Here is a 17,137-nt window from a genome sequence, read left to right as displayed (position 1 = left end):
AATGACTGTTCTAAGGCATCTGATAATTATATTTTCTTCCACCTAACGTATCATATTGCTTGGTTCTACCATGTCCCTCCTGCTGGGGCCGACAAGTGCTGGAATAGCATACATATAGAGATGAAAGAGAAAGTGTGTGTATGTTGCGGGGGGAGGCATAATGAAAAATAATCTAAAGGAGGAAACAGAGATGAAAAGAAAGAAGGAAAGTTGAGCCATGCACTACATGAAGACAGTAAAATGAATTTTAATGGGAAGCCCTTCAGCTGGTACCTCCCAAAGCTCCATGAAGAAGGTGACCAGCTCGACAGATTGGTGGTGGGAAATTGAATTCATTCCCATTGTTAGCTGTACCAGGCTCGGTCAAAGGCAGTAATAACCATATGACAGCTATTTGGTGACTTCTAGGAAAAAAATCTGTTTCCATCCAGCCTTTGTAAACAATAGGTCACTGTTTACTGTTAGTAAACAGTGCAATACTGACCCTGCTGTACTGCCAGTCCCGGCTGTTTCTTTGCCTTATTTGTTGCTGGGAATACACTCTCTTATTTCTCTAGTTGTATCGTTAAGTTATTGCTGTGAGAAGAATTACTCAAGACATAGGAAAATAAATGGTCCACAAGTTTTCTTGTAACAAGCTAATATGTAAGAATTTCTTTATTGACCATTCTTTACAAATATACCTTTACCATGACAATAATAACAAATAACCAAATGTGTATCTTTTCTTCTAATTTTTAGGAAAAGTGTTGACCAAACAGCAGCAGAGCTGACAGTGTCTAGCCAGGATCCCAGGGAAAAGCTTGCACCATATCAAATGTGTCATATCCAATCTCTCATTGACTTTATGGCATAAACGATCGTGCCCAAAAGTCAAAACTGTTTTTTTCCTGGCTTCTCCTTTGAGCCCTGGCACGCAGGAACTATTTTGGGTGGTTGCATGAGTAGTTGTTACTCTGTACCAAGGAATTCTTTGCTTCTGACAGGTGCCAATTATGCTGTGGACATCTGCCCTGGAGCCATTGAATCAAGCTGACAACTCATTTTATATCAATCAAACAACAACCATTTTCAATAATTTCCCATCCAGCTGGGACTGAATTTGCACAAGCGATCTGTGTATTAGAGACATTACCAATCCACAGAGACATTCAGAACCATGATTATGTTCTGTTTTCCCACAGAAACTCTTGCATCTGCAAAAGAAAGTAACAACTTTTTCCACTACGGAAGAGGATGCTGACAACTCAATTTTAGTCCCTTACTGCCAAACTCAACTTGCAACAGTCAACTCATGTCAGGCTGGAACGGGATTTTTTATGTCCAGGCTTGCCACATGCAAATCCTTTCTGTTGATCCTCTAACTGACATGAATCTCTAAGGCAATATTGCAGCACTCACCACTGTTTAGCCACAGCAGTGGGAAATTTTTGATTAACAGCTAGTAAATGAATGTGGTTTTTAATCCTGTTTTCTAGGTAGAAAACAAGAGCTGGGCTTATCAACAGAGCAGCACTAGGAACAATAGATAATACACGGGAGAAATGTGTTCCAGATCGCAATCTTTCATTCCTGTGATAGATTTTCAAAGCGGTACTGGCATGAGCCAAAATCTCTCCCTGCTTTGCTTAAAAAGCAATAAGGTAAGTAAGCGGTTGCATAGCACACCCCTTTCACAGTTCTGTATTTGTTAAAACATACGGTTAATCAGAAAAAAAGCAGCAGCTATTCCAGTCCCTTTTTCACCTGTTAAACCACCATGTTGCTTATATGAACTCCCTTCAAATACTTTATTTAATAGAACAGTGTATTTGGAGGCAACTAATTGGTAAAATGTTCTTCTGGAAAGGACCGAAACGTGCCCCTTGCTGGTGTTTGAAGTGCATTTGCCAGCTGACTGGAGCTAGAGGTGACAACTAACCCGCAGACCTCGGGGACATGCTTAGCAAGCCAGAACAGTAGGCAGGCTCACCTTCTTGTATTCCGTTGAGTGCTGTGCCCTGCTGTTTGCATAAGGGGAATGGCTTTTATTATTCTATTCTCTCCCCGCTACTGTGCACCAGGGCAGCACAAAGCAAGACGTAGGGCTTGGATATAGCATTTGTTTGCCAGCAATTGGTGTAGTTAGGGCTGCACTGAGACTTCCCTCTTAACCTGCCCTTCTCCCATGCTCATAATATTCTTTAAAAAAAAAAAAAATCTTTCATCTGAAATTTTTCATGCTTGTTATCAGCTGAAATATGATATTTTATCTCATTTTTTTTTAGGAGACAAACAAAATTCATTCATTCATTCACATTTGTATTATGCAAGGAAGGGGGTGTGGGGAGAAAGGTCTCTTTTTTTTGCATATTCAGAGTTCACAAAAAAAGCTGCATATTACAAGCTGAAACTTTCCAGGTGGCTAGTTTTGACTGAAGGATAGTTTTCATGCTAATTACAAAGAGAGAACGACTGAAAGAAAAATTTTAAATGACACATATTGTGATTAACTCATTTGTTTTTTAGGTGTGCCATACTAAAGTTCCATTGTGAGCCACTTAGAGCAAGTGTAAAGTAACAATTTCATTTAAGTTACGATGGACTGCTATAATTACATAACATCAATGTTTTGTACTGCAATTTCACCAAGAATCTCCCTGCAGAAGCTGCAGAAGCTTTTTACTTATGCAAATACGGAAGCTCACTGAGAAATCAGTGCAGAATCTTATGAGTCATTAGCTCTGGCCAGCAAGCTGGCCCATGGAAGGGGGAAACAGCGCGTGGTGGCGGCTCCCATCTCGGTGCCCCGGGCCCCTCTGCGCGCCAGGCTGCTGCACAAAACAACTCGGAGCTTTTGCACTTTGTTCCAACTTACTACACCATCAGGGACACGAAACCACTAAAGCTTTGGTATTGTCTTTTCCCTGCGATATTCCTGTGTACTAGTGGGCCCAACAGGCTGCACATGACCCAATGAGCACTCTGCGTACCAAAGGACAGCTTCAGTGGGGGGAACCTGGGCAGCAGAAGCAAGGAGTGTTAGGACAATCTCCCCTAACCCATGGGAAAAAGGTGCTGTGGTGTAATCTCTGTGTTCTCATAAAACACCTGGGAATAAAATGCAAGCATGTAAATAAAGCAATATCATTTTAAACATCTGAAAGCATAACTGGCAAAGGTTCCCATAGTCCTTGCTGACCTTGCTTCACATGGAGCAAAGGTGAGTTCACAAATTCCGCACTCAGTTCCCATTAGCCTACTGGAGGCAAAATAAGGACTGGTGGATTCAGCACGGGGATCCTCATCTGGTTTTTTTTCACTGACTTTTGGGTAAAGTGAAGAGAAATTACAGTAATATTTTTTTTCCATTTGTGCTGCTTATTCTTACTAAAAAACAAAGCAAGTGAATGTGGAGACATACCAGCTTCTGTAACTAGGAATTTAAAACTTATCCTTTATTATTCCAGGTCCCCATTCCATAAACAGCAGGTCTTGATCCAGTAGCTGCGGATGGATGATACAACAATTGCTAAATAGAAAAGTGATGGCAGTGCCTCACAATACCCTTGTCTTATGTACATGGTCATCACTGGCATATACCGTTCAGCCCTCAGTGCCAGGGACAAAATGGATGAAAGTTAAACCTGGTTCAGATTTAAAAGTTATGTATTTGAGTCAAAAAATAAGAGATACTTGGCAGCTACAGTTACTAGTGAGATTAAAAGCAGCTGCTGAGTTAGCAAGGAAACATGGCAACTACTTTTTTCTGAACTCCTTGTGTTGCACAAGGTGTTTCTTAATGCCCTGGGAACAATAAGAACTCTGATAAAGCATTTTCCTACTTTAAACTCATCAAAGTGTAATGAATGGGACACAGTACACAGGCATTGCGTCCCTTGTCTTTCACCAGCCCTATACTGGTGCACGTTATACAGCACTTATACAGCTGGAGGCCCTGGTTTGGTGGACAACGTGGAAGAAATGATTGGTGCTGGATTTGACCCGGTACTTGTAAGTTATTTATGTTCAAAGCATTTTTAGTAGTCTGTTGTTTTCTCCATCAGCTATCTCTCTGATTACATTTTGCAAGTATTCCAAGTATCCTTCTCTGAAAGCTGTCTTCCTCCACCTGTATGATAGTTATGTTAATTCCCAAGGACTGCACGCTGACTCTAGCTGGATTTTTGCTTGTCTATTTGACCCTTTCTCATCTTATTTACACCCTGGCACACACCACAGTTCAATTATTGCGATTTGAGCACTCCTTTCTATCTAGCTGAATAGTCCTCCCCAACACACCACCATCTGATGTGTAATCACCCAGGAGACATAATCATTCACTTAGAATAAAAATAATTCTCCTACCGTTCGCTCCTCGCCTCCATTCTGCCCTTTTTTTTCTGATTTATTGCACTATATCCCTTATGGAAATATTTTGACATCCATCCCCTCTGTTCAAGTCTTGTACCCACCCTTTGAGGGAGTGCTTTGAACAGAGGAAGGCCAGGATGAGTGGATATCTCATAGTCATTCACCCTTTTATTTCAGTGTCATTTCCCCCACCTCCTCATTATATTGCTGAGCCCTTCCCCTCCTTCTAGTTCAACTGTACCTACTGCCCCCCTGCAACTACCAGGCATCCTCCCTTCCCTCCCCTGCCCCTCAGTAAATGACAAAATACTTCCTCACAGCCTCTGCTGCTCAGGGTTGTGTCTGAGTCCACGGGGATCCTGAGCCCTGGGCTATTACGTTACCTGCCTGCTCTAAGCACTCTCAATCACTTGACCCAAGAAGGTTGTCACCGGGCAGCACTTACCCACAGCACAGGCTGGAGACAAAGTGCTGTTAATGCGCTGAATTCCTTCGGCTCCGATCTTTGCTGCTTAGTTAGGCTGCAAGAAAGCATTTAGTGAGCCAGAGCACTGAAATTAGTGCTCTTTAAGCTTAGTCAAAATTACTGTGAAATTCCTTAATTAAAAAGTTCAAGCCGAGAAGCAAAATGCTTTCAAATTCAGCCATCACAGTGCCCTGCTCAGTACTGTGCCTTCCACCTCTTCCTTTCTGTTACCCTCATTTTCCCATGTTACCCGCTGCCCCTTGGTTTTGCTTGTCACGAGTGTCCCTCCTGACCGCCACCCTCACCACACCGACGGGCAGAGAGCGCTTCGTGCCGATCTGGCTGTGTGCACCAGCCCGGGGTGGACGGGCAGCTTGAAATTTGTGGTCCCCTGAGGGCATTTAATTCAAGGAGGATTTTCATAGTGTGTTGAGGCTCAGACAGGGGCTGCTATTTGGTAAATGTTGGTTGCAGTTCTGAGGCTGAAGTCATGCTGAGGCTTAGCTCTTTTTGTAGCAATAAGCTGTGTCCTGGAACAGTGAACTCTGCATGTTTTTCCCAATGTGCGGAGGAGCAGAAATGGGACCATGCTCACACTTACTGCCAAGCTGCTGCTCCTGCACTCAGAGATGTAGGTTTCACCAGATTTTTCATTGGTTCTCCACAGAAACCTTCTAAATATTTTCTCTAAAGTGGGACTTTTAGACCTAAAGAACTTGAATCAGCTTCATTGTTACTTGGGATCTGTGAGGTTAGTTATTGGAAAGCCCAGCTGAGGACATTTCATGAGTGTCTGCATTATGCTTGCATCTGTCACAGGCCCCCAGAACATGCTGGAGACCTCACAGCTGAGCAGCTCCTTATAGTGCTCACTTGTTAAAAATTATATCACTATTTATATTATTAACTGGAGGCAGGGACTGCTATTTGCATCTGTTGGACCATCTACCCAAGAGAGCGAACAGAACACAAGCACCAGCAGCAGAGGGAGGCTCAGTGAGCAGGATGCAGCCGCTCGGATGCTCATTTCTAGCTTGGACCTGCCCGCTGGCCGTGAGCTTCTCCACCTGACAGCTGGGGATACTGAAAAGTTAATAAAAGCATTTGTCCAATTCCACAACTGCTTTGCAGGACTTATGATACTACTTTCTGCTATGGAGACACACATGATTATGTCTCTTGTGCAAGCAGTTACTGAGCATGCAAACTGGAAATGGATATTAAAAATCATAGTATTATTAAATGGGGAATCATATCTAATTTAATTAAGAGTTCAATATAACCTTTATACCCTATTTCCCCTGTCTTATACTAATTTTTGCTCCAAAACTTATTACTTTTTTACATGTATAGCTGCCTGGACATGATTTAAATCAACTTTTTTCTATGTGCTGTAACTAGGCCTTATTTTTTGAGTAAGGCTGACATGTCGAGCATCCTCTAAAATCCTGAAAATTCATGCTAGGGCTTATTTTGGAGGTAGGTCTTATTTTTGGGGAAACAAGGTAGTAAGCAAATGTTGTCAGGGGATATCAGTTGTTCTTGCAGATCTTCTCCACCATCAGAGTGCTTTAAAAACATTCTCATTTACACACAGAATGTCTCTCTGAAATGGGAAAACAAGGCTTTGTTCTGATGGCAAATGAAGTTCAAAAGACTGTCAAGTATCAGCAAGTCAGTAAACTTAACACATATTATACCAATAAATTCATTAAGGAAATCTCTCACAAGAGATGTGTTTTTGCAGTTAAGTTGCAGGAATTTAATGGGCACAGAGTTGAAAACTCTGACCTGCTGGCCGACTCTTCTGGGTTCAGGCTTGTCCTGCAGTCTGTGTAAAGGATGTAGCAAATGTTCTTGGAGTTTCATGCAGTTATCACACCTGAGCTGTCCTGACAACTGAAAGTAAGATCTTGCCAAATAAACAAGTTAATGATGAGCCAGGCATTAGTTGCACGCGTTTTCCTTGTCACGGTATTATCATCACATAGTCTTTAGACAACGTCAGACTTTACCAAAAAATCAGTGTTGGCATTGCTGTTACAAAATTTCTTATTTTAAAAATCTAAAGATTGCAAAGGAGCCATTTCAGAGAGCAAACAGTAGAATATTTAGAAGAAGGAAGCAAATATTTTGTTAAAATAATTTTGGGAAAAATAAAAGTCTTCAAGGATTTTGGGAAAGGCCGTGTGGAGCTTAAAGGAACTTTTACCAAATTCCACAATAGCTGCATTTGAACAGTAAGCTATGGGAACCACAAAACCCCAGTCAAGGAGATTCCCCTTACTTTAGAAATCTATATATTTTAGACCTATTTTTCGATATCACTGTGCTTTGTGCTGTCATTTACATGGGTGAAGACTGGCAGCAATCCCGCTGCTCACTTTGAGCTGAACAACCGCACAAGATACAGAGACACAGAAAATCACCCCTTGATTTCTGAAGAGTGAAATTGCATCTGCAAACCATGTCAAGTTCCACTTGGCGTGAGCTCTGGTGTGTCTATTGCATTTCTGCCCCTGGTTATTTTTTCCTAAACCTTCTGTTATTTCAGGAAAGACCTACTTGCATTCTAGCTGTTAATGAAAGAAGGGCAGATCCTGAAATGCTTAGTCACTTTTACATCTTGATTTTTTTACTTATGCCATAAAGGAGTCACAGAATCTTTTAGATAATGTACTTAAAAAGAGAAGAGGGAGGAGAAGGCGGAGAAAGATTATATGAAATAGATTTATATCGCTTTTACCACAGAATTGTTTTCAGTATAGTGTCACGCTCTTCGTGTGGGGGATTCTGCATGTCATGACTCTACAGATGTTCTTGCACACTACATGCAGCTGCACTATTTGTCCTGGACAAATTTAACAGCAAGATGCTTACTACTTGTTCCCTCTATTCTTAGTCCACAAAAAAAACACTAGGGCAAAAAGAAAAAACAACAACAACAGCAAATAAAATAAAATAAAATAAAATAAAATAAAATAAAATAAAATAAAATAAAGCAACCCACACCACTGCCTGATAGCTTGCTTGCTTCCTTTCTTTATACAGTGTTTTAAAACATATTAAAAATATTTTGGAAACACCACCTTTTATACTAAATTCTGTGACACTTGCAATTACAGCTCCATTACCTTCACTAGAATGATTTGTCAATCGTGTTCTTTCTAACATTTATAATGCTAATTAAATATTATGTTGGTGCAAAAGTAACTGCCATTTCGGACTGTGAATTTTAAATCATTATAACTAGGCTCAAACACAACTTTATTAATCAAAATAGGAACCATTGTAATCAACACAATTTTACCAATGAGAAACAAGTTTTTGCTTATTCCTGTAGTGTAAAAATCTGTGCTTTGGGATTTGATGAACTCTTGGAAAGCATTTTTTGCATCCTTCTGGTTGTGGAAGCATTTTCCATGCAAAAAGTTGTCGAGATGCTTGAAGAAGCGGTAGTCGGTTGGTGAGAGTTCAGGTGAATATGGCAGATAAGGCAAAACTTCGTAGCCTAATTCACTCAATTTTTGAAGTGTAGGTTGTGCAACGTGTGGTCTGGTGTTGTCGTGGAGAAGAATCAGGCCCTTTCTGTTGCCCAATGCCGGCTGCAGGCGTTACCATTTTTTGGTGCATCTCATCAATTTGCTGAGCAGACCTCTCAGATGTAACAGTTTCAAGAGGATTCAGAAGGCTGTAGAGCAGGATTCAGACCAGCAGCAGAGCACCAAATAGTGATTGTGACCTTTTTTTTTGGTGTGAGTTTGGTTTTGGGAAGTGCTTTCAAGGTTCTTCTCAGTCAAACCACTGAGCTGGTCACTGCCGGTTGTAATATAAAATCCACTTTTCATCACCCATCACAATCCGATTGAGAAATGGTTTGTTGTTGTTCCATAGAATAAGAGACAATGACACTTCAAAACAATGATTTTTTTTATTTTTGGTCAGCTCCTGAGGCACCCACTTATTGAGCTTTTTCACCTTTCCAGTTTGCTTCAAATGCCGAATGACGGTACAATGGTCGACGTTGAATCCTTTGGCAACTTCTCGTGTAGCTGTAAGAGGATCAGCTTCAACGGTTGCTCTCAACTGGTCATTGTCAACTTTTGATGGCCACCACTATGCTCCTCATCTTCAAGGCTCTCATCTCCTTTGCAAAACTTCTTGACCCGCTGCTGCATTGTATGTTCATCAGCAGGTCCTGCGCCAAATGAGTTGTTGATGTTGCGAGTTGTCTCTGCTGCTTTACCACCCATTTTGAACTCAAATAATAAAATCACTCGAATTTGCTTTTTGTTTAACATCATAGGCTAAAATAAATATAAAATAAAGAGAGAGTAATAAGTCAGTAGCAAAAAAAAACAACAAACAAAAACAAAGAAACAAACAAAAAAACCCCAACAAACACATAAAGTGGGAAAAGTGCATTAAATGGATGTATAATATACATACCCACAATTATTTTAAAATGTATTCCAATGTCAAAAGTGCAAATTTTAACAATGCAAAAACTGCAATTATTTTTGCACCAACATAGTAACATTCAAGTATGCACATGCTTGCAAGTATGGGTGAAACTTTGAGTGTTTATAAAACATAGAAGCAAAGATGGAGCAACAAGGTATAACTTTTTTGCCATAGATATGTTTTTAAAATAATATATATTAATTTAATTAATAATTAATTTAAATAATGTATACTATAATATAATAATATTGTTAAAATAAATGCAACATTTGCATACTATTGTGTTGGAGGTATTTTGAAACCTCTTGAATTTAGCACATGGTGGAAACACTGCATATGTGTAAGATATGTAGTCATGTATCAAGGTGATGGAAAAGTTCTTTTTTTACACCAAGAGCCTGATCAGGCAGTTTTGGAAACATATTAGAAACTGTTTCTGATATTAAAGATGTGCATCTGTGAACACGGACTGTCAAAGAAAATAGAATATTGCAGTGAGTCTTTTCAGGGTTGAAATATGCTGTAACTGTGTGAAGATATTAGTTTCTAGTCTTCAGATGATTGTTTAGCTCAACAGTTAACCAGATGTGACTATGACGTTTCTCCTTCTGTTTCTAACCAATCATCTCTGAGCATGTATCTGGGATCTGGTTGTGTTTGTGTACAGACCCAGATCCAGAAATTGTTGTGAACTACATCGTGTAAGATCTGCTTGGTGTGTGTGTGTGTGTATGCGTGCACACGTGTGGCAGGGTGGGGAGGATGTAATTTGGATTCAAGCATGTAATCTTAACTATCCTGTACCTTTATAGGTTACACTATGGTCTCCTACAGCTACAGGAATTTTTAACTTAGCTCTACAACCTACAGTTCTAATTTTAATAATCACAGTATTTCTGCTGATTGTGCAAATTATATCAGCAATGAAAAATCAGATACCTTTTGTTAGCTGGTCTCCTGATGGCAATGAAGAAATACAGGTCAATCGGACCTGTATACATCCTCCTGATTCAAGAGAAGAACGGAGAGTGTGAACACTTCCAAGATCTGCTGCTCAGTCATGATTCTGCAGTCAGAGGAGGGTTTGCAAACTCTTGCTGAACTCCGCAATTCACAGATTATCCAAAGGGACTTTATAGCCCAGTAAATGCGATTTTTTTTTTTTCCATTAGTGAAAAGCAACAAGGTTTGTATTGACATGACAGTGTAGGGTCTCAGCAATTCCCTGGGTTTGTCTGGGCCTGAAGTAGATTTAAACTTGTCTGAGCTGTGACAGAAGTTGTCCAGCTGTGAGGTACGCTTGCCTAGATTTGTTTTATTTTATAGTAATAATAAACGGTTATTCATTGTGGACTGAACTGTCTATAGTTCTAGAATAAGTCATGGGAAAGAGTGCAGACAAATATGACACAAATTAATCATTGAATCACCGTAAGCTCGTAGTGTTAAGAAAACATATAAAACTAAATCCAAGTAGACACCCAACTGAGGAGAATGACATCCCCCGCCCATCAATACCCCACTCCTCCTTGTGATGACTCACTGTAATACTCCCCCGTTACTTTTGAAAAATACTGAAGTGTCAATCTTAAGACCCAAAGGAGCACTGGAGGAATAAGCACGACACTAGAAAATAGCGAAATTTGCATGTAATATTTTTAATTCTATTTTTAGTGAAGCCTTCCTGTATTCATGAGGTAATTTTGACCATTAGACTGTTTAAAACATTAATTGGACTAACAGTAATTTCTTAGAACCATAAATATTGTGCTATTTGCCAATAAGACGACTTTGAGTATAATACTACATCTTAACATCACCAATATCTTTAAGGCCCGGAAGCTGAAATAAACACCATAAAGATCACTGAAGCTCTCAAGCTCTTTTGGCCAGTTGCAGTCAATGCTGCTGTGCTCTGTTTTCTCATGGACAAGCTGAATAAAATCAATCCAGTGAATTAGCTCTCACTCAAGGTTACCACTTAGGAAGAGGTCAGTGTGTTTGTGTGCTGCTGTTTTAATCTAGTCTGCCACTGGCTTACACCTTTCTTTCCCTCCTGTCACAGGCTTTTACTGTTGCACTTCAGAGTGCAGTGCAGCAGGCAAAGCCCTCTGACAACGTGAGGCTGAGTGCAAAGAGCCCGACCGCCTGCGCTACACCCTCAACGACCATTTATATTGGTCTATTTGAAAAGGAAAAGCTTTCACCGCCCAACGAGCTCCCCCGATCCAGCATAAACCCAGCACGAGCACCTGGCACACCTGTACGTGTGGCCATGCAGCTCACAGAGCAGTCCTTTGCCTCAGGAATTTCAGGACTCGCTGACGTGCTCTCCTGCTTCACCACATTAGGAGGGAACATGGGCAGGATTCATGTGCTTCTGCTTGAGTCTTCTTGCTGTAGCTTGAGCTGTCTGTGCTGCAAACCGGCTCTGCTGGGCCCCTGGAAACCTTCTCCTTGGGCAACACATGTCAGTCTGAACTGCTTCCTACAAACTGAGTTCACTCTCAGCCAGTCCAGGCTGACTTCTAGTTAAGGACAGCAGCATGATTTCACTGCTATTGCTGTGGCTGGGGCACCTCTGCAGGGACAGCCCATTTTCTCACTCTCCACTATCCATCCTCATCTCCAACACTGGGAACCGTATCTACTTTCAAAGTAGCTCTTCACGTCCCAAGTGCTGCTGCCACATGTACATATTCCTCCTAGAACAATCTGAATGGAAAGAGCATTGTATAATGATCTCTGATTTAGCTTAAAGTGCCATCTTTTCCTTCACTGCATTTTGTCTGTAAGAAGTATGCTGAGTCTTGTGCAGCTGTGTTCTTGCTCTTATTCGGCACAGATCACTTCTAAGTTTTGCGCACATACCAAGAGTTTCCTTCTTCCTTTTGAAAAAAGTGATAAATGGGTACAGAGCAGAGGAGCCCAAAGCCTGCAAAGACATGAGTCAGGAGTAGGATGAAAATACTAACCTAATAAAAGAGGCTTCTTTGCCTTCCAGTGCATGTGCTGTGATCCAGAAAGTGAAATCCCAAATGGAGATGGGAAAGCGAGGACAAAGAAATTCAGATTCAGCTGTTTTCAGAGCCGAGAGTATCTACTGTACCAAACCATAAATCAGCCAACCAGTGAACTCCTGCCTAATCTCCTTGAGGTCATCTGGAAGTCACCTACAAGCATCTCGCATGAGGATGTGCACAACAGGCTGACTCCAGCAAGATGCCATGCACCTTCTGCTCTGGTCAAGGTTGGGATGCACAGAGCACTTGCCACCACATGTGGCTGGACTCTGCCTTTTTTTTGATACAGCTTCGACTGAGCTGTGTAAACAAAATACAGTCCTGACTTGGAAAAAAACACTATTTACTATCTAAAAACCAACTGGGGTTAAACCAATTGCCGTTGTCAGGCATGCCAACCTTTAGAACAGATAATCATGGATGTCTATAGGGAGTTCCCTTGGATCATTTGATCAAATTATGCTCTTAGATGTACGCTTCAAAAATGTCATCCTGGTGTAGGAGGAAAAGAAAGAAAATAAGGCAATGAAATTAATGGAAATTTGGAGAAATGAAATGTTGTCTCGCATATTTTGACAATGTAGACATCAGGAGGTTTGCCAGACAGATCAGCTTCAGATTTCAGATACAGCTTAAGCAATATTTGACTTGTGCAAAATAAGCTAGTCTAAAGCACAAGCTACTTGCTAGCCATCTTCTTGGCTTTGCCTTCTTGAACCATTTTACAAGTTTATTTATATTATAATAGCTCTGGCCATGCTTCTCCCAGCCCTTGGGAAGAGGGCTGGCATCTGACACCATGGCCAACTCCTGCCCATAGAAGTGCTTTCAGTAACAAGGTAGGCAAGCAACAGCAGCAAAGGGGAAAAGATGAGAAGATGAAGAAATGAGAGACCGCTCAAATAATCAGGCATAGACTACAAGAAGAAAGAGCATTGAAAGGCCTGAAAGGCTGGGACAGAGAAATCCCACTGCACCTACTGTTTAGTCATTACCTTGCTTTGCAAACAGGACCTTGTAGGCGCCTTTCCTTCACTGGCATCTGCTGCTGCACCCACTGCTTACAACAATAATACATCAGGCATAACTGGGCACAACTGAGGCATCCGTGTGGCCTTCATCAGCTGCAGCCAGTTATGAAGAAAACACGTTCACATTATTTTTTTGGATCTTAAACTGGGTTTGCTGGACTGGAAGGTATTTGATGGTTTTGATGTTGCTGGGCTTTTTACTTATGAATGTGACAAATTTGACTGTGAAGTCTAAAAAACATCTTACAGATTCTTTTGAAGCAGGCTCAGACTTTAATACTGACTGTCTAGCCTCACACAACACACTGTGACTTGTTTTTGCACTATGATGATGATTTATTACAGCACCAAGTAGCAGAGGTTAGTGTACTAAATTCGGGTTGGAGAATCTGAACTTCCACCCTCTCATCTGATATTCCTAAATCTTTTTCTGACCCAAGAACCTAAATATCCTTAGTCTGGTCACCTTCCACACCTTGACCATATGGTCCTCTACCAGAGAACAGAATAATTCCAGGCAATTAAGGCACTTGCCCATATCCATTTCATCTACAGATCTTCAGAGGTGCAAACAAAACACTGGGTGGGGAACACTGGCTAATGCTGATAGTGCTTTACATCACTTGATAATCTTTTTCCTGTGTTAGTTATTACTGAATGGAAATCAAATACACGCATGTTAGGGCCGGGAACAGATGGCACTTCTGTTCTGTGAGGAAGAAATAGGGGCAAAGGGGCAGCAAAGTTGAACCTCCCCCCTTCCCTGTCTTACTAGGATTCATTGTGTTGCCCTCCTGTTACCGTTGGCTGTGACTCTTTCTTGTTATAAAGAGATGTCAGAAGTTAGAGAGAGACAGATGATAACCTTAAATCCTTTAATGCATTTTACCAGGATTCTAAAAAAAAAAAAAATAAAAAAAATTAAAAAATAAAAGCCAGCTGAGGTAGTTGGAAAATGTCAGTGAAGCATTACACAAAGAACTTCATATATTTGTTGACCTTTCTTCTTCCTCCACCCTTCTCTTCTAAGACAGATTTAGTAGTAGTGGATGCTTAGTGCTATGAGTGCTTTCTTGAAAATAATTTAGATGCTATTGTCTGTCTGCCTCTTGAAAAACGTAGCTGGTTCAATGAACCCCTGCTGAAACAGAAAAAAAAAAGAAAAAGGGTTTATTGAGATGCCTCCAAAAATGCACCAAAATTTCATTCTTTTCCTTGTCATCTGAAACATGTCTTGTTCTTGCCTTTAAAGTCTTTTTTTTTCTTTAATTGTACTTTTGTATTCAGCATCTTTTCATTCTTATCCCCGATTTTACAAATGGTGTGTGTGGCATTAAGGGCTGAAGGCAGAGATGAGAGGAGAAATGTTTTGAACTGACTAATTTGCAAGCAAGAAATAAAGCTCTTGTAAGGTGGTCCCAGGGGTACCTTTGCCATGAACACTATTTGAAATGACATGTAATCTGGTACATTTCAAAGGCAAAACATTTCCTATTCTAAAGTATCTTCATGAGCCAGGGTTGCTTTACCTGCTTCCAGAGAATAATAAACTCCACTGGGGACAAGGATACTCCTTCCCTGCCCTCTCAAAATTCCTGTTCTTTTTCAAAGGGGAAATTGCAGCCAACAGTTTATTTCTGTCCTGTCTCTTGCTGCTCTGATGGCTTATAACTCAGTGCTCGCTACTAAAACATAGCTGAATGCACTTCTGGATTAAATATCAAGTAACAGAACACAGCACATCCCTGTACAACGTGATAAATAATGGAGTTTCCGTTTTGTTCTTTTTACAGCAGTGGAAAAAATAAATCTGGTTCTCACAGACTTCTAAAAATTCAAGCATTTTACCATATATCTTTGATCTGGTAATTTCTTAACAGAAACAGTTTATCTTCTAGAGAAATCTGAATTCAACTGATCTTGGAATATTGTATTAAAACTCTTTCTGAGCACAATTCAGTTTTTCCAGCCTTGTTAACACACTAAAAGGCTTATACACAAAAGTCCACATTTAATTTGTGAAGACAGACATTTCAGAAAAGCTTTCCATTGAGAATTTTGTCCATACTTTGGTGAGGGTTTAGCTGGTGTTGCAGGATGACACAATCATCCTCTGTGAACTGATTCATGTACTATGATGAGTGTTTCTATATGTGCATGATTTATAAGCTTATGATACACACAGAGTCTGTATTGCATGGTTTTAGATGTTTTTAAAATGTTTTAAATGGGGAATTTGGCCACAAATGAAATCCAAGGCTTTTGTGAAAATAAACACTGATAAGTATTACAAATCTTTCCTATTAATTTAACCGCTGTTCTGCCCTAAAGCTTTTAGTTACAAAAGAAAAAAAAAGAAAATGTTGCTTTGTGAATTCTCTGAATTTACATTGACCACTGTTTCAACAGTTACTTGATTTTCTCGCTAACTCTGCATGGAGAGAAATCAGGGTACAGTGTGTCTATAATAATGATCCTACAAACTGGGTTTTTTAAAATCAAAAACTTCAGTTACATTGATTTTCAAAATGCATTTGTTCGTGCTCAAATGTACCAGCTCTACGTAGTATTTTTTAAGTGTGGATGACACTTAATAGATTTTGTTACCTGAACAGAGACACTGAAGGCTCCTGGCAAGGACAAGCAGAAGTGATGGAGTTGGAATGTCCAAAAGACAGACATTTCTGAAGGAATGGAAAGCAAAAAGTTATCTCCTGAAGCTGATAATGATGTGCGACAGCAGACCAGCCAAGATGACTTGTGCTGTCAGTTTGCATTAGTAGCCTCAGTCCTTTGAAGGACAGATTTTGCATTGTGAGTGACCCTAACGTGTGTTGTACTTGGATCTCTACCAAATAGAAGTCATGATAAAATATAATGCCCCATAGATGGGTCTTACACCTTAACTGTTGTTTTCCCCAAGGCTCTGTCAACTGTAATTCTTAATTTATGGGAACTTTGCCTGAATGTAACTTGGAACAAAATGTGCCCAGTGTTCACAAAAACTTTCAAAGAAGGTAGTGCTGTTCCCCAGTAGCATTCATCTCCTGGACTGGTCCCCTGATAAATCCTGAACCATTAGATTAGTCTGGAACTAGACCCTTTTGCTAACAATCATAAGAAAACATAGCACTTAAGCATTACTCAAAAGAAATTTCTACGAAATTAGTTAGCAGTACCACTGGTCTTAGCTATTCTACATACCACAACCAGAGGAATAAATGTGGGCCCTCCGTGACTGCTGAGGCTGTCAGAGGTTAACGCACAGACGGCATTGCATCTGGAACACACACTGTCTGATGGAAGTTATGGTGCTTGACTCAGCCAGCTGCCTGGGTGAATGCCGGCAGCTTTCTGAAATAACCAGTAGCCCTCTGTCCTTCTGCGTGTTGCTGGCACTAGTCACCGGCTCTGCAGAGCTCCACTCGAGCAGAAGCTCTGACCCCACTGCCTACAAGTGCCGAAAACATGCTGACCCTCCTCTGGCCAAATGACCTCCTAGGGCCAGTGCAAGGACTTCTGTTTAGCCCCTTGTATTGCTCTGTGTAACGTTACCTTCAGCGAGACCATAATTTCTTATTTTTTCTTTAGATAGATTTGTAACACGCCCACTTCTGTGTGCATTGAAATATTTATGTAGGCAATAGGTAGGGAATCCATTAGCAGGAATCAATGTTTCCACTCGTGCGTTGTTTTTTAGACCCAGCAGTATTTCGCTAATACAGAACACCTAGCCGGAAAGCAATACAATGTCCTACCTCAGCTGATTTATTGAAACTGTATTTTTGAGGGCTGTTTTT

At 40.6% G+C, this 17,137-nt stretch overlaps 1 protein-coding gene across 3 annotated transcripts in view; it reads right to left on the bottom strand.

Annotated features, from left to right (window-relative positions):
• Nucleotides 1–8,629: 8,629 nt before the first annotated feature.
• LOC135579859 (uncharacterized) overlaps nt 8,630–17,137 on the bottom strand; it is a 31,734-nt gene continuing 23,226 nt past the window's right edge. For 2 of the 3 annotated variants that reach the window (XM_065068802.1, XM_065068800.1), the window contains 2 exons: nt 15,945–16,021; nt 8,630–14,478 (listed from right to left, as the gene is read on the bottom strand). In XM_065068802.1, the coding sequence (XP_064924874.1) occupies nt 14,397–14,478; nt 15,945–16,021 (159 nt within the window). In that variant the 3' untranslated portion in view covers nt 8,630–14,396. The remainder of the gene's footprint in view (nt 14,479–15,944; nt 16,022–17,137) is intronic. The other variant, XM_065068801.1, reaches the window with a different exon arrangement.

Source organism: Columba livia, chromosome 7 (genome assembly GCF_036013475.1).
Source record: "Columba livia isolate bColLiv1 breed racing homer chromosome 7, bColLiv1.pat.W.v2, whole genome shotgun sequence".
Lineage (NCBI taxonomy): Eukaryota > Metazoa > Chordata > Aves > Columbiformes > Columbidae > Columba > Columba livia.
Note: the sequence above shows the minus strand (reverse complement) of the source record. Positions and strands in the feature narration are given on the sequence as shown.